This window comes from Lagopus leucura, unplaced genomic scaffold (assembly GCF_019238085.1).
Source record: "Lagopus leucura isolate 7727_CA_CO unplaced genomic scaffold, USGS_WTPT01 Super-Scaffold_73, whole genome shotgun sequence".
Classification (NCBI taxonomy): Eukaryota; Metazoa; Chordata; class Aves; order Galliformes; family Phasianidae; genus Lagopus; species Lagopus leucura.
In genome coordinates, this window is record NW_024962252.1 from 77057990 (window position 1) to 77076800 (window position 18811).

The 18811-nt window shown below is 42.2% G+C and overlaps 1 protein-coding gene across 1 annotated transcript in view; it reads right to left on the minus strand.

Annotated features, from left to right (window-relative positions):
- Window positions 1–17938, minus strand: part of EPAS1 (endothelial PAS domain protein 1) — a 77988-nt gene extending 60050 nt beyond the window's left edge. The window contains exon 1 of the mRNA XM_042886239.1: window positions 17681–17938. Coding sequence (XP_042742173.1) covers window positions 17681–17706 — 26 coding nt within the window. The 5' untranslated portion in view covers window positions 17707–17938. The remainder of the gene's footprint in view (window positions 1–17680) is intronic.
- Window positions 17939–18811: the final 873 nt, after the last annotated feature.

Sequence of the window (18811 nt, forward strand, 5' to 3'; positions counted from 1 at the left end):
AGTAATAAACCACTCATAACTAATTAGAAAATGACCTCATAACATGGGTTAACTGATAAAAGTATATTTTAAAATAAAATTAACCAAATTAATAAACAGTGTTGCAAGAAGTCATATGCAGGCAGCACGAACTTTTCTATGTCAAACTTTTCTATGCTAAAGAGCAGGATTAACAGCTTGAAAGCTACACTTGGAAGGAGACTGCTGAAGACGTCGTGTTAGATGGCCACCTTTTTGAAAATGGATTACTGACACAGCTCATTAAAAATAAAAAAAAAAGAGTATTACCAGTACAAATGCAGAAATACATCATACAAATTGCTTTGAAATGTATATAGGAATAATCCAGGCTGATCAGCAGTAAATATTAAAATTTGCATTACTTTATTAACAGCAGAAACAACATATGCATAAGCATTAAAAAAAAAAAAAAAATGGCAGAATGAGAAAAGTCCTTTCTTAAACTTTGCCATCTTTGCCTTAAAATTAACACTCAATACCCAGAGCACTGTCACAAAGCAAATGCAAGGACTCCTAACTGAGTATGGACTAACAATGATGAGAATTTCATCGTGCTCTGAGAACGTGCTCGTTTACTGATACGCTGTCATCATCTCCCCCTTCTTAATTGACACCTATATTTGCTACAAAAACCAGTCACAGCGCCGCCTATTTCAAAGGTGCGGTCAATCTGAAGTATTGCTGGTGCTTCTCCCATCCCAGGGTCGAGGCAGGCAGCTTCACTGCACCCCGACGTGGCACATCACCCCACAGCCTTAGCTCCCGCAGCCAGACATCTCCACCAGCATCACAGCTCCTAAGGCACAGGCCACTCACCCGCACGTTTACAGGGCCGGCCTTTTAAAAGTCAACTGTCTGACGGGGCAGTGACCAGATCGAGTCACAGTTATACAAGAAGCAAGGAAATATTATGCAAGACCACAGGAAGTCAGAGGAGACAGTATTCTGGGCAGGCCTGGCAAGGAGTCTGTGTGAACTCCAGCTAACAAGCAGAGCTCGGTCATTGGCGCCAAATTCAGCAGAGAACATTCCCAGTCCTGCGAAGGATAACACTCCCCATGTTTTTGCCAGTGGGCTGCCGTCCAGGACGCCATGTACCTGATGAGATGCAGATAAACCCAGGTCTTATTTTTCGCCAAGTCTTCATTTATTTTTAAAATTTGGAGTGTATTTTTGTCCGACATTTGTTAGAAGTAGCAAATGGTTTGTCTTCATGGCTTTGCTAATAGAACACTTGCTCTTATGCTCCCTATAATTTCATCTACAATAAGCAACCTACAAAGAAAATGAGTGGCCAGTTTCATTTTTTCCATGCATTTTGTCTACCTCCACCTGAACACACCCTGTGAATAGGATGTGTGAGGATCCTGGATTCCTCTTCCCTTGGCATTTTGGAATGATCGCAACAAGTGGACTCGACGCAAATACAATGACACCCACCTCTCATACAATGACACTGCTTCAATCTGTTTCCATGCAGAAAACAACTGTGGTGTTTTTTCATTTGTTTCTTGTTTGTTTGTTGAAGTTTTGAGAACTACCTCATCCAGGTTTTACTTGACAAAGATGTCAATTCAAGTGCAGTGAACTTTGTCTCCAAAACGGTTGGAAAAATTAGCCTCAATCTGGCAAATACTCATCATCTAGCAATACATGAGTCTAGAGCAATTTAATGATTCATTCTCAGACCTACCTTCAAAACATCAATGGTTTGATGTGGAAATCCGTTTTGAGATTTACACGCATACTTCCAAATAAGCAGTGCAGCATGCAAAATATTACACAAAACAAAACAATTACCAATTGTGATGAGTGTAGACAAAGCATTCTCAAGAGAATCTGTTTTATGTTTGTAATCAACCTCCTAAAAAACAATAGGGCTCTCCTTCCAGCAAATACATAGTACAAACAAAACACAAACAGTACACTGCTGCCTTGATGGGGGAAAAGATTCTGAGAAGTAGAATAGATCTTCAGCAGATACGAACTGCCATCAGCAATGAACTGATTTGAAAAGTTTTCCTCATTACCATCCCTTATGGGAATGACAAACATACGTAATTCTTAACGAGAGATTCCCATCTTCCTCATGCTTCAGGCATGAAAAGGTTTCCATATCCTAGCACTTTTGCAAAAACAATTAAATGAGCAACACAGCAACACAGGAAAGTGAAAATGTTACCGGTGACAATGCTTCATTGTTACTTTAGTATAACAATGTCCAAAATTAATCATGAACCTGACAGCAAATACCAAACGCATACACAGTTGGACCTCTCCAACCAAAACAGATCTTTCTACAGCCAGACCCAAAGCTGTCACTGCTCATAAGTTTTGATTCAAACTCGTACTGAAGCTTTTTATCTGGCCAAGGTAAAATATTCTCTACTCTCAAGTGTTAATACTAAACATTCTCACGTTTGTCCAAAACCAGTGAGGCTTTAAGCACACTGAAATGCTCAGAAATGCTGAGGGAAAGTATCTTATAGCATCTATTTCAAGAATGTATTTCATGAATTTTGAAATGCCACTGGAGTTAAATCATTCTGCAAAGGCAACAAGTTGTTCCATGAACTAAGGAGTGAGCACAATCTTGCCTCTCACAGTTCTGCAAACTCCTGAGATACTCCGGTATCTGTACCATAGTTTGCTGCAAGCAAGAAGCCGGCTGGAGTTACTGCCACTGGGAATGGAGGAGAAAGAAAGACCTGGGCTGGCGATGGCGAACTACAGTCTCACCTCAACGCCTGGGATAACCATAGAGCAGATCCTCCTGGAAGATATGTAAAGTGAGACAAGGAGGTAATGCAAGACAGTCAGCACAGCTTCATCATGGGCAGATTGTGCCTGACCAATCTGGGGGCTTTCTATGAAGGAGTGACAGCACCGATAGGCCAATGAAATATAACTGATGTCATCTACCTGAACTTCTGCAAGGCTTCTGACACGGTCCCACACCACATCCTCATCTCAAAATTAGAAATATACGGATTTGAAGGTTGGTCTATTCAGTCTATTTGGCACTGGAACAGGTAGCCTGGAGAAGCTAGGGATGCTAGGACAGGTTGGGCAGCCTGATGTAGCAGGTTGCAACTCTGCCCAAGGCAGAGGGTTTGTTACTGATCGTCTTTAAGGTCCATTCCAACTCAAGCCATCCTATGATTCTAATCACTATCTGATTTCTATTCCAGTTTAATTCTACATTGAAATTTCTTTTGATGACTGCATTTCTAAGTAATTTAAAGGTAACAGCACCAATCCAAAGATCATACTCTGAACTTTATGTATCCAATTCACGTTCATCAACAGCAAACCAAAATATACCTAATACTGCAAGAAACAAAGCATTTACTGCCTTTGGAGTACAAGGGAAGATGTTTCAGCTCTCAACAGGCAGTGTAGAACCCAAGGCAACGGCATGGAATTGCGTCAGGGGAAAGTCAGTTTGGGGATTAGGAAAAAGTTCTTCATTAGAGAGTGCCCAAGCACTGGTCACAGCCCCAAGCTTCTGGAGCTTAAGAAGCATTTGGACAGTGCTCCCAGACATAGGCTTTGAATTCTGTGTAAAGCCAGGAGTTGGACTTGGTGATCTTTGTGGGTTCCTTCAAGTACGGGACATTCCAGGATATCTCTAGCTGCGTATCTCTTTATTTTCCCTGTAGCACGGTAGTTTCATATTCCAGAGATTCCCTGTAAGCCCTCTAACAATTGGTGGTATGTGAGCAAACCAAATACTTTCAACACAATGTATTAAAATAGATTTGCACATTAAACGTTTCCTTCTATAACTTTGAAAATCAGAAGCTACTTCCCACACAAATAACTACATAAGAACTGCTTGTTAGTTCATTTTTATACCTGCTTGAGTGTTTAACCACGTTATTTACTTAATCCACCACTTCACTCAGGTAAAAGCCAAGTGAAGTGATCATGAAGAGGGATAAAGGTTCACACTTTACGTAGTTTATCTTATTTTCTTCAAACATAGTTTCACAAAGTAGTATGCAAAGATCTCAGACAAGAACTGAACTCTGTTTTGCAAGAAGTTCTACGTACATAGGTTGCTCCAAAAGTAACACCTTCTGTTTATTTCCATGGAAACTAAAACAGATACAAAGAGTACTATAATTTGATACAGCAAATTCTCAACTAAAAAACACTGTTTTTCAGCACACTCACCACCATTAGCTGTGCATTTTTGGTAGTGATGAACAAGAGACTGCATGCCATGCTGGTAAAAACCTGCACAGCCATCCAGAACATCGCTTGTCTTTCATGTTGCTGTCACCACTACACTAACCACTGCCTGACTTCCACAGTCACTGCTTGGTTTCCGTAAATGTCCAGCAAGCGTCAATGAATGTCAGTGCACAGTTTTTTCCTTGCGGAGTAATTCAGTGACACACCTTTGCTTAATACGCACTCCCATGTCAAATGCCATTTTGTCAGATCGCCTCTCTGCTGCCATCTGTCACACGGCAATAAAACATAATGAAATATTGGTGGGAAGGTTGAATCTCTACTGCCATACCACCAATATCCACCTCTGATGTCATGAGCCAACATTATAAAACTGAAGGCACTACTTTCAGAACAGCCCTCAAAGACAATCAGACTTCCAGGAGCTTGTGCTGTTTTGGTATAAAAACACAGTACTCAATCTGCTATGTAAGGTACAGATGCAAACTAAGAAACACAAAGAAAGCAGCACACATCCCAGTACAGAAATGACTCTGCAGGTTCACTCCATGGTTCTAACTTATTCATAAAGCAAAGCAACATGAAATCATTTTATGCTTGCACTGTATTCATTACACTGACTCCCTCCGAAGGAAAGCTTTATGATAACTTCATGTTGGCATGATTTGCTCAAAAGTTTTCAACAAGTCAGGCTCCAGGCACTCTTTATCATTCAGCTTTCTCTTTAGCTGGAGCTCTGTTCCACATCAGCCATCGTTACTCCTAAAACCTGTACTGCCAGCTGCAATGTAGACTTTGCTCCCTGCAGCATTCTGCTCACTGTATTTCCCAGATTTGAAGAGAAGCCACTACTCACACAATCAGCACCATCTGTCATCCTTAAAAAAATAAATAAATAAAGCCCAGAAAGTAAAACTACCAGTCGCTACAGTTCATGACTTCATTTTTGAAAAGCTGGCATTGTGTTATGCTCTGTTTATGGTGTTTAGTTTTGTGGGGAGGGGGTGGAAGTTTTTCTAAGCTTTGGCAGGCAAAGAGACAGGAGTGGTGCTGCACAGATAACGCGGCTTCTTGCTTTATCTTTTTTGAGGCCTGCTTATACACTATGCACTGCTGCCAATAAAAGCCTGTACAAAATGTTATGCTTTTCTCACTCTCTTCCTCAGCCTCAAGAGCCTGCTCCCTTCTCCAGGCCTGCTTGCCATGCATAGGCAGGAGAATACTATCCTTAGTGAAGACCATGTACCCACAGAAGGTGCTTGCTTGTGCTTACCTGTCTACAAGCACTCCAGGCTGACTCTGTAATTCAGCACTACTCTCCTCCATTGCAGCTCTCAGGTCAGAGAAATGGAGACCAAACAGTTGCTGTTTGAAATGCTGCCAAGCCCCCAGTCTGTGAGGAGCTCTGGTTTCTGTGAAACGATTGGATCTTTCTTTTTGTCCTTGTCATACTGTTGGGTTGCTCACCTACCCACATCGAGATGAAAGCTGAAGGAATCTAGACGGATATCACCTTCTAGACATGTTCAGGGCTGTACAACTCCATCTCCCACCAGCACCCCATCTCCTGACCTGCACTCTGATCTCATAAGACAGGAGGGCTCACATAGAAGGTGACATAAATGAGGGCTCAGGTCACACGGCAGCATGTGGGTGTGAGCTGTATATTGAGGGATAACATGTAGAGGTGCAGTAAAGAAAGCAAATTGCCAGGAGAGTGAGAGATAACCTAGCTCCTTCCATTTGACAACCTCCTGTTGGAGAGTTTTCAAATCAGGTTTATCAGACAAGCTTCTTGCTAAACACAGCTATGGTACTGCATGGGGCCTGGAAATAGAAAGCTCTCACTTCAGTAAGTTTACAGTCTAAATAAATAAGGGAGGAAGGAAGGATATAATACCACACCAGTTTTCCAGACCGGGGAACAAGAACTGATGACAGAAATCAGCCACCCTGGCTGAGTTACACTACCAATCCACTGGCCACTCCGGTTGGGCAGCAGGGCCTTCAGAGAGCATGGTGGAGAAAGACAAGAGCAAAAGCTGCAGAGGTGACATTCACTCTCTCAGCAACCTCATGCAACAATCAGTTCTGAGTGTGGAGAAGCAGATCTAGAGATAGAAATAAAAATAAACAAAAACATTTTATTCAGCTTAGCTGTGCATTATGTTGTGCATTGGCCCAGGTTCCCCGTTCCACAGAGGCTTTGTTCAGGCCAGTTGAGTGGTTAACAAACAAAAGCAGGGTTGAGGGGGTTGTTTTTTCTTAAGAGCAAAATAATGGGCATTTCGAAACACGAGCATTAAGTTTCCCTCAAGTTACCTGCACTTGCTTCTATTCCACTTTCAGGTCAGCACATGCCTAAGTGAATAGGATAGTCCCTCTGAATCAGTGGGAAGGCAAACACAGCTTTGCTGTTATGTAAAAGCCAGTAGCAGTGTTAGACAATTTAAAGAAAGGATATTCTCACAAAAATGTCCCTCTGATTAGTAATGGCAGTAACACATCCTTCAAATCATGTTCAGGAGGAAAAGTAGAACTGAAGTTATTAACTGTAACTGATACCTTACACCTTCAGCACATAAACAGCCCACCCTCAGCTGGATCAAACAACCAGAACAACGTTCCATCGGTCAAACAAATGTTCCTCCAAAACATTCATGCACAAGTGCAGTAGTTAGCTGCTGAAAAGGAGGAGTCGACACATTTTCCTTAAAAACATAAGTAACGCACTTTGTTAAGACGAGACACAATCTCCTTGAACAGATAGGGTAGGAAAGCAACGGAGGAACTGGCTTCCCTCTCTGCAACTGAAATTCTCCTATCTTGCTGGCAAAAGTTGGCTAACTCCATCACTCCACATTCCCCAAAGGACAAGAAAGGACAATGGCAAAACAGTAATGCCAGTCAGCATGAGGAGACAGTAGAAGTAGTAAATTCCAAACCTAGGGTCCCTTGTGAGATTTCCTTCATGACAGAGATTCTCTTTAAGCAGGGATGGGAAAAATCACGGCCAGCTAGAACCAGCAGTGCTCCCTTCTTGGATGGCTCCCAATACAGCCATTCAATGGGAGAATTTCTTCTCCCATTTCTTCATTTGTATATGTAATCGTGGTCCAAATGCCGTTTAAAAAAAAAAAAAAAAATCTTCGTTCTCAGCAAAATTCATACCGGCTTCAAAGTCAATGCTCTGCGTAATTATGCAAGCCTGATAATACTTTCATTGACATCACCCAACAAGTATCTTATTTTATCACAGAGGTGTATGAAAAACTAAGCAAGATCAACAGCGCATAGTATCAGAAGACATTCCGGTATTTGCAAGAAGTTTTAGATACAAAGTCCACAACAGTTCGGTACATTCATAGCAACATTCCACATTTAAATATGTAAAAATTCAGACAGGGTTTTTTTCCTAGTGTTTGCTAACACCACACAGACCTTTGAAGTATTGTGACAACAAGTAGCCAGTAGCACCAAGAATTTACTCACAGAGAGGGTAATACAATGGCGAATAGACAGAGCTAAAGAACCAACAACAGCTGCTACAATGTCCGAAAAACAATGGCTGAATGGGTCTGCTTTGTAGTTTATCATACAAATGCAAGTGCGAAGACAACAGCAATACCAAGAGTTTAAGTATGGCATTAAAGACTTTAGATATGCTAATGATCGAAAAAAACTACAAGGAATGTTCTTTAAGTACATTTCCACCACCTTTAAAAAAAAGTCCTTCATAACCACGCGACTTCGTGCCCTGCTCAGCTCATTATCTAACCAGTATTTGCATCTTACAAACGCGTTTTAAAGGAAAAACACTATACAGTAAATTTTGAACTTTGAGATGACCTGCATCAAATTTTTCAGTTCCTAATGGATTTTTTTTTTTTCCAAGTACTAAGGTTCTGAGAAGTGAATAAGGCCTGTGGAACTACAAATTACCAATGAACTTTCCATTTCAAGAAAATAAGATTTCATGCAACAAATTTAAGTCATTGCACTGGGTTCTTAAAAGGCAGCAATTCAGCAAATCACCTTCTGTATATATGACAGTACACGTTAAGGGACTTGGAATCTGACTGCCCACATGTGCAAGAGCAGAGGTGGATGTCACCTACTAGGATCAGTGCATTTCAAGATACTATTGCATCTGTTACTGAAAGCAACAGCTTTCGTGGGAAAGACAAACATTTCTATCTCTCACCATACGTAGGCAGGTTTTCAAGAGCATGACTCTAAAACTGTCAGTCCTTTGAGAACAACCGAGTTAGAAATTCAGCAACGTGGGTTATTTTTTTTTGTTTTGTTTTTGTTTTTTTTTGTTTTGTTTTTTGTTTTTTTTTTTCCCCATCTCTTCCATACTTTGACTTTACCATTTGTAACATCATGAACTGCTGATGTAGGCTGGAGTGTGGGGGTGCACCTTCACTGCTGTGTTTTCCATCATAGTACCGTTCTTAAAAAGCTGTTCCCATAACAAAAGCTAGAGAAGATATTTGTCATCTACAAGTCACTCTTCCTGCTTAAACCAAAGACAGCTGAATATTTTCATTGGACCCAGTAACTTGTTTGAGCAATTGCCAGTTTTGATGGACTGGGCCTGTTCTGAGTTCAAAGCACCTCAACTGACAAAGGCTCCATCAGTAGCCTAAAAGGGACATTTTAGTATTTTGGTATCGCAGACAGGCTTAAAAAGAGTTTTCCTGAAAGGAAGACAGGAACTCGATTCAGGTTAAGCCACCAAAACAAATTAATGCATGTCTACCATGGCTTTAAGTAGAAAGAAAAAAATAAATCTTAAAAACATAGAAATCAAGTCAAATACCAGAAAAACATCTTTTATTATAAAGAGGTTGAACAATACCTAAGTCTCATTCAGACTAAATTTAAATAGTCCGGTTTTAGATGACCGACATAGTGCAACACAGGAATTCAGACACCTCATTAAAGTGAAGTGAAAGGTAAAATGTTTCAGCATTTCACAAATGTTTTAACAATTTCTCAATCCCATCTCTTTATTTTAGTCTAATATGAGCTCTCACTTCCTCCTTGGATAGTTAATTTCCAAGAAAATATTTTACAGCAAGCTTGAGTCTTAAAAAAGTGCCCAGCTCCATCAAGTGTATCTACAGCTTTTCTAGTTTTGAGTAACCCATTTTTAGAAACTTGCATATTATATTTTTGCCTTTGTTTACCTAACTCTGACTAACACATGTTGATATACTATAATACAAGTAACAAACATTTACAGTAGATTAAGTTCATGTTTCAGCTGTTTCAAATATTTTCTAAATGATCCTGGTAATCTTATTGCACATATACCTCCAGACTGCTTGTTATCAAGTGCTGAACGTTACACCCACATGATTCATCCAACAGAGAGCTGCTCAGTTCTAAAATAGAAAAATAATAATGAAGAAAAACCCGACACACACACCTCCCCATTCTGTGACTATTTTTAGTCTCTCATTAAATAATACGATTTCCCAAAGCAAACAAATAAACAAAAGGAAAAAAAAAAAAGAGAGAGAGGTCAGCCTGCACATACCCTAATTCTAAAATATTATAAAATTTTGTAAAAATACTTGACCACATGGATTGATTCACATCCAGATGGAAAGGGGTGCTGCACTGCTTCTTGAGGTTTCTATCTTGTTGGAGCTGCAGAGAAGGGGAAGAAAGCAACGAAAGCAACAGGGAGAAAGCAATTTTTTAAAAAGAAAAAATAAAAAAAATTCTGAGGCAGACAGCAGAAGGTACTCTGGCACATAGCACTGTTGGCTTTCCTGTAGAAGAAGCAGTAGGGTAACCCACTTTAGCAGTTCAGTAGTAGACAAGATAAATAAGATACTAATGGGGTTCATCCTGCACCCCAAGATGGATGCAAAACCAAAGCTGGGTGCGTGACAGCCATGCCAGTACTGCCCCCTAAGTTCCAACCCCCCCCCCAAACCAGGAGGACCCTTGCCAAGATCAAAAGACTTCGTAGATGGGTCATGGGCATGCTGAGTGGCAGGTCAAGAACATCTAACTCACAGGGGTGATGGCCAACAGAGCAGCCTCCTTCCGCAAGGAAAAGCTAGAGTTGCACTAACAAAAAAGTGCAGCAGAAATTATTCTCTGAATCCAAAGTAATTTAAGGGAGGTTTCACACCAGCCCAGACCAATAAGAAATAGCATCTTCTTCCCATCATGTATTTGAAGTTGTCCTTTATCTTGCAGATCTCATGTGCAGAAGTCATCACGCTTAAAATTTACCTTTGTTCCACCACAACTGTAAAATAAGCACTACTTTCATAGAGAAACAGCGGGTGACCTAATCTCCATTACTGCTAGCTGCCAAAAAAAAAAAAAAAAAAAAAGAAATCTGAAAGACACATTACTTGCTGTGAGTTATCGTAAGATCTTGGTGGGGCACTAACCCTTAAGCTTACTGACAATATAGTATGAAAACAAACAAACAAACAAACAAACATCCCAGCTATATGCCTCATAAACCGTCACAGCTGGGTTGTGTCTACTTTGCAGCCTTTGTGTATTCTGGCCAGGTTTGAAATTTGTGTGGGTCACCGCTGAGATTGAGGGGCAAGCCTCAAGATTTGCGGGGAGAGGCATGGACAAGATACATCTATAGACATGCATTTACTTTTCCTGCAGCTTGTTTGAAACATCAATAAACTGTTGGGATCATTATGAAACAGTCAGTTTGGTTCTACAGAGATATGATAACTACTTGACATTTAAAATAGATGGTAATAAATGTTTATTTGCTTGAAAGCAGATCACTACACAGCATATACACAGCAGGATGAAGAAACTAGAGGGGCACGTTTCAACATATTTGTTTTAGGAATGAAAGAGAAAAATGCTAAGGATTTCTACTATCCTGTTTTGGTCCCACTTGGAAGCAGAAACAAAATAAGAAAGTCTTTTTCCCTTCTGCACAGATGTACAGAGCTTATTCATAAAGCTGCGAAAATAAGCCGGTATTAATCGCACACCCACAGGCTAACATAAAGCATTCGTAAGTTTTCTGAATTTTTCAGACAATCTTTTTGGAGGCAACGTCCTAAACACTCTAATCAAAGAAAACTGCTGATTCCACAAATTCGTGCACAGAGGAGGGGTCAAGACCAGGGCACCTCTTTGACTGAAGATCAGACATAAAAATTCAACTAAAGCAACTCTGCTTCTTGCCTGGCAAAACATTTGGTAAGTTTCTATAGAATAGAATATTGAATATTTGCTGTGTCATGTAATGCAATGGACAGAGGAGCGTAATGGATACTTTATCCTACTCAAAAGTTCTTGTAATAACAGTTAAGTAAACTAAATTATAAGTCTAACTGTTCTAAGACCTAAATGTGTGCATTTAATCAAAATATATTATGGCACGCTTAGTTTCAGCTACATTTTCTAGAGCTAAATGAAGTCACAAAGAAAAGAACCAAAATCACAATTAGATTTGAGCTCGAGAAGTAAAAAGCATAATTAAATGAGAGTTACTTTGGAACATTACTTATTTATCAGCCAATTGGTTTACTCTGCTTCATTAAACTACTTTCCAAAGGCACAATAAAACGCAGTTTCCTATTTTGCCTACTTCAGAAAGAGTCCCCATGAAAAGTAGCCCTGTAAATCCAAGAAGGAAGTTATTTTCTTCTATATATGCAGTCAAGATTTAACACTGAGCAGATAACTATTATATTGCCATTCAAGCAAATGGAGCACAAGACTGACAAATGAGAATTAAAAGTACCAGCTGCACAATAACCATACTTCTGTCTAATTTAAGAGAAAGATTCTGTCTACACCGGGGCAGGTACTACGAGTAAAATTATTTATAACTGATAAGATGTATATACATGGAACTATGCATATTGGTGTAATTGACAGAAGAGCATAAATGGATTTCACAATTAGCCTTAGAGAAATAAAACCATTCCATACATTCAAATTATTTTCAAATTCAACCTCTTCTATCACTGTTCCTTTGCCTACTTTAATGCTTTTTCCGATTGAAACTAAAGCGCACGTTTCTGTATCATTGTTCAAGTGGTGTAACAGACTTAATAAATCTCAATAGAGTACTCTTCACACATTAAGTTATGTTTGTACAACACGGAAAGTTTAACCAATGCTTTTGGAAAAGGTATATTGAAATTAGACACAATGTCAGAATGTCTTTCATGTCCCTGAACCAATACATGGAGGTCAAAGGATCAAAACCCATCCCACCATAAGAGCTGAGCAAGTCAGAGACAGCTTCATGGGACTGAACGTGTTCCAGTCTGTGGGTCCAGAAGGAACTGGATGCCACTCTCCATCATATCTGAAAAGTCACAGCTGAGAGGCAAAATCGACAGTGACTGAAATAAGAGAGGAGGAGGTGATCTGAGGGAGCCAACACGGCTTCACCAAGGGCAGATCATGCCTGACCAGTCTGGTGGCCTTCTATAATGGAGTAACAGCATTGGTGGACAAAGGAAGGGCAACTGATATAATCTACCTGGACTATGACATGGTCCAGCACCACATCCCCATCTCTAACTTAGAAATATATGGATTTGAAGTTAATCCACTCTATGATTCTATGTTTATTGTTTATATTAAAGCCTCTTCTTTGCAAACCAGTTTTGCTTTTTTTTCCCCCCTAGATAACAAGAATTCCATGTTCTGTTGCCAACACTGGCTGTCAAGACTCCTTCCATGATAGCGAACAGTTCTTAGAATGCAGAATCATCAACAAAAATATTCACAAAACTCTTGCAGATGTGACAGTCAACTTCAACATAACGTGATTTTACACTCGCCTGCAAGTAGATCAAGTTTTGTACAGCAGTTAAGTAATTTAAACTTTCTATCCCCACAACACAAACAACATTATGTATAACATACCTTACATATGGCCCAGAAACAAAAATACTGAAGAGTTCTATGAGTTTTACATCATTGTAAGATACTCCATAGAAAGGCAGAGAGTTCAATTTTTATTACTCTCGATGAAACTCTTAAACCAACAGGATAATCTTCAAATTTCTATTAGCAAATTACACCAATATGAAATATATTTCCCATGGTCCAAATAGGGAAAACAACCAACAACAGGAGGTGAAGCATAGACTGCTAACTTATTCTCAAGATACATGCTACACACGGAAACCCATCCCAATGCATCAGTGCCAAGTACAAATCCTGAGGAGCCCAGACATCTTTGGGAGGGCTGCATATACCAGGAAGCATTCACACTGCACACCATGCTCACAGTGAATGCCATTCAGTCCTCATTAAGCTCAAACATTTCAACTCTGTGGATGGAAGCTCCAGGAGCTGGGCAGCTGAAGCTGAGCTTTTCAAGAAGACCAGGAAGCCAAGTCAGACTTCAGCACAACCTATTACATGCCATTGCAGACAGAAGCAGATGTACACACCTATAGCCTAGCTTTCCTCATTCAGCCCTTGGGCTGCCCTATGGTAGAAAAAGCATCTGTAGAAATACCACAGAAATCAGAAGGACAAAAATCAGATGTCACACTCAAGACTTCTCAAAGCAGTGGCAATGTCATTGCCAATAAGGCTTTATTACTTTTCAATATAAATCTCTTCTCAAGAATTTATAATTGCCATAGCAAGCCTACAATAGCCTCCAGCTCAGGTATGTCTTTTACTCACCACTTAATCTCCTTCCAAAGGGAACTTAAAATTGATTTGTTTTGAATTAGAACAAGAAAGGGAAATTGCTGGATCCCTCCAGCTGGTAACTGGGTTATAGACAGAGAATACACCAGCTGCAAACAGTTCCAGCTTCCAAAGGTATTCCACAATGCAGAACACTATAGAACACTACATTGTACAGAAGTGATTTGGAGCAGAAAGCAGAGTCTGTTGGTCCCACTGCAACACAACAGCGTAAGTCCAGTCACTCCACAGTTGAATTGGCCACAGTCATTCAAGATGAACTGCGCAATTTGAAGTGCCTGCCTTTTTGGTGCTGAGGCATAAATCTAGACGTCACGTTGTTAACATCCAACAAACAGATTGCTCATCGGGAAGTTAGGAAATTACATCTCCTTTTGATAACTTCAGTAAGAGAGGTTGTAGGGCAGACATTAGCACAGAAGCAATCAAGAGTAAATTAAATGCAAGGGCTGTGCATGGGCAAATGCTTAGTAATCACAAAATGTGACGTTGGGTTTCTTTCTTTATACAGTTGAGTCACCTCTGCAATAGTCTGCTAAGAAATGTGCTCAAAGCTCCATCTTGAAGTAAATACAGTGAGGTTTACAAGAATATAAGGAAGAATCCATACTGGCAAGTAAATGATCTAATCCATCGTCATCACAACATAACAGATAAACAAGACGCAATATATCTGACAATCCCAACCTACCTTAAAACTGAAAGCATACTGGGTGCTATAAAATGAGACAGTACATTTCCTGAAAGCTGCAGTTTAACACCTTGGCCCATCCAAACTTTCGCATTTCCTGGCATCCAAATTCATCCACTAAAAGCAAGCAGCTACCTGAGCTCTGGAGCACGGAGTGTCAGGACCATTTCCTCATCCTTGGGAGGAACAGCCAAGAGTGATTTCAGCTTGGAAGAATCACTCTCTTGAAGTAAATATGAGTAGAAACTGAGGCACAAGTTGTCTGTCAAAGGGCCTCAAGAGCTAATAAAGCCAAACGTGAAAGAGGAATTGAAAGCAACCACTTATTTAGCTGATGATGGGAGAATTCTCATTTGTCACTCACTAGACACGAAGAAGTTAAACAGATTTACACAATATTACATCTTTTGGGTTACAGTACAGACTCCTTTTGAGCTTCAGGTCCAAAACACAAATTTGTTATTATGTGAGAACCCTTGTTACAGAATCTCCATAAGATGCAAAATTGGTTTATTTCTCATACTACTAGAAAAATAGAGACAACATAGTTGCAAAGTCCAAACCAAATTATCTATTCTATTCAGTAGTACCAGATCAGTCCCGAGACTGGTCTCAAACTCTTCTCAAACATACACTACTATCTGTCCAGAACAGTCCATTTGACAAACCATCCAATCCTAACAAAATGATAACGTCCCTCAAATTAAATTTACGGGAACACATGTTGAGTGAATAATTTAAAATTATACCAAGATATTCTTAAAAACTGTCTCGATTAAATTGAGACTTATTTACTAATTGTCATTGTACTGCAAAATAATTCATAAATACAGGATTATTTTTTTTTTCCCTTTTCCCTCCTCACCTTTGATTGTTTAATCAAATTGATTCTTACACTTCATCAATTTCCTATATTTGGTATTTAAAACAGCTTAGATAATGAATTCTTTGTGAAGTTAAAAATAATAATTGTGTTAATCTCAACTAGTTTTAAAGGTAAGCAACGACCACAGTATTGTTAAATGCACGACAGCACTCGTTCCAGGGAAAACAACTGCTCTTTCTCATTGACAGACAAAGCTCCAGATGAGAACCTGAGGATGCTCTTCAACTTAAATGGCACATTAAAAGAATCAAAGATTATCTTCCACAGAGCATCTGTTTAACAGTAAGAGAACTGCTCTTCTAAACATATGTGCCAGAGTTGCCTGCAAATCCGGTAAACCAGATTACCACCACCACCTTTTTTTCCCTGAAATCGATTTATAAGCGCCATTAGCCAGTCAGGTTAGAGTTCCCAGCTGTATATCTGGATAGAAATTGAGCGAAAAGCACAACAACTGTTGAACTCAAGGCAATAAATCTATTCCACCATTGCAAAAAATTAACAAAAATATGTTTCTTGCTTCAATATGCTAGAGAGTGTGGCTTTTCCTACAGGCTGAGGTATATATTTGGGCAGACAGAGAGACAAGAGGCACGGTATCTTAAATCACTCATGTGATATGCTCACAGTTCTTTCACAAGCACCAATTTACACAACAATCCCACGAGCCAGATAACAACAGTTAGCCTACTTCGGAGAGAGACAGAAAGCTGTCATTGGAATGTCACCATATTTACGGAAAATCGGGGACAGAGCAGAGATTAGCAATCAAACGCTCTGTTTCCAGCTCCGTGAAGTTTCTACGTTGTACCTTATGAGCATTTCAGCGTGCTGCTCCGCAACCTCAGGTAGCACTCACCCCCTGACTATGTTTGAATGCTAAACCCTAAAAGATTAAGAGTTCCTCATGAAAAGAGGCAATCCAATGAAGGCAGGGAGCGTGCGTAGTGAGAATACTCTGCTGCTTCGTTCTTTTAACTCCTATAAACTTCTATAGCATGCTTTTTAAAAGCACACCTTACAGTACTGCAATTGTTTGCTCTCTCTGATAAGTGAGGACACACAATGCACCCACGTTTTAGGCTCTGCACAGAAGTCTGAAGCCAAGAACAAATAACAACGAAGATAATTTGCTAACTGTAAACCATTCGAGTTCGAGAAATGGAGACGGGCTGCATGGGAAACACATGGGATGTACGACGGTCGCTCCCCTATTCCACGATCACAAAGTGACTCAATAAAAAAGCAGCCTTTCTACAAACCCAAACCAGAGTTTAGTGCATCATCAGCTGGAAGGCACACATGACAAATAACGAGATAAAATTCTTACTCGGCAAATCACATCTTTTATGAACACAATCTACAGTCAGAACAGAAGCGCAACCTGAGCCAATAATAGAAGCAGCCTTGTGACTGCCTGTTGTAGAAAACAGGCTGAATAAACACCCTGTCTGAGGTTTCGTGGATCTTTATTCACTCACTCACTGCTCACTCTTGTAAACTGGCGATCGCGAGCGCTTTATTTTGATGTTCAGCCTCGAGAATCAGCAGGGAAAACGTTCTGAAGCGAGTACAGAAGCGTACTAAGTCGCTGTTACTTCTCCATAGAATAGTTCACTGGAGCAAAAGGGAGACGGCCGGCCTGCCCCGGCCCCCGGCCCGCACTGAGTACTGCCCGCTGGCCTCGCTGCTCGCACCGCCGACCCTCTAGAAAACGCGTGGCACACGAGAACTCCGCGGACGCACCGGGTTCTTTCTGATTAAGCGCCCAGCACGAGGCGGCCGCGGGGTCGTGCTGAATGAAATTTATTACGCTAGTACTATTTGCATACATTCGCATGGCGTGCCAACCACCTCTAGGCAAAAAGGTACGTTTAGCTACAAAGATGCTTCAGTCCACTCGCACCTTGAGAGGCCGCAACCGACGGCAAGCCAACGCGCCTCCGCAACCGCGCTGCCAGGTGCACCTGCCCGGGAACTCCCGCAGCACGACCACGGGCACAGCGCCTTCGCTTCGGGCGGCAGCCGGGCCGGGTCCCTTCCTACTGCTCCCGTCTAGACCGCCCGCGGGTGTCCAAACACCGCCGAGCCGCGGCCCCCCCCTCCCGCCCGGTCCTCTCGGAGTTCAGCCGCGGCCCCGAGAGGGACGGAGCGGCCCGAGCACCTCGCCCGCCGCTCCTCACCTCTTCTTCTCCTTGTCAGCTGTCATTGCGGCGGCTGTCGGCTCCTGCGCCGCCTCTCGGGCCGGGACGGGCTCAGCACCTGCACGCGGGACGCGGGGCTCCGCGGGCGGCCGGGCGGGGTCGGCGTGGCCGGCTGTGCCGGGTCGCCCCCGAGGCGGGCGTACAGTCTCAGGACACTGCCGAGGATTGTACGGCCCGCCCGGGGGAGGCAGCGGTGGCGACGCGGCGGGCGGGAGCGACTCGGCGGCAGGCTGCGCGGCTCGGCACCGCCCGCAGAAAGTTCTCACTTTAAACCTTGGGCCGCCGCCGGTCGCGGAGGCAGGGCCGGCCCCCTCCGCCCCGGCCCGGCCCCGTCGTCGCCGCCGCGCCCGCCAATGGGGGCCGCCACCGCCGCGCCCGGCCTCCCCCCCCCCCGCCCCCGCCCCCCCCCCACCGCGGGGGAGCCGAGCCCCCGGCCCCGGCATGCCTTGCGTACCTTCCCCCCCCCCCCCCCTTTTTTTTTTTTTTTTTTTTTCTTTTTACAACTTATTTTATTTCTTTCCCATAATAAGACGGCTTTAGCCCGCTACGTCCCTGCGTGTCCCCCGGGGGGGGTTGAAGTGCGGCCGCACGTGCCCCGCCTCGGCTGAGAGTGGCGGGGACGGCCCCGACCTCTGCGTGGGAAAAGCGTGCGTGTTTAGAAAGCATTAAAAATAATAATAATGAAAGAAAAGAAAACGAGCAAACAACGCGCACGGCTGGCACCTGTATGAACGGAGCTGCTGACTCGGGCAGTGCGCATTACAGCTGTCTCGGCATGCAAGAGCAGCGGCCGGGTCGGAAGGCTGCCCTGGGACCGGGCTGCCTGTCCCCGGCTTGTTTGGCACTGCTGTTTTCTACATCGCGCTGCCTTCCTGTTATTTAAGCTTTAAAACTCCGCTGCTGAGACACAACGAGCTGCAGGCTGTAGCGAGCAGTGCTACAGATCAGCTCATCGCAGCACCTGCTACACCATGCTGTGGGGTCAGTACAAAAACCTGAAAGGGTTCACTTGCTTATTTACACCAAAGCAAATAATCTTGCTGATTAAGGAGTGAAGACTTTTCTTATATTATCCTTCATCACCATACAGAGCACAGTCTTATCCTCATG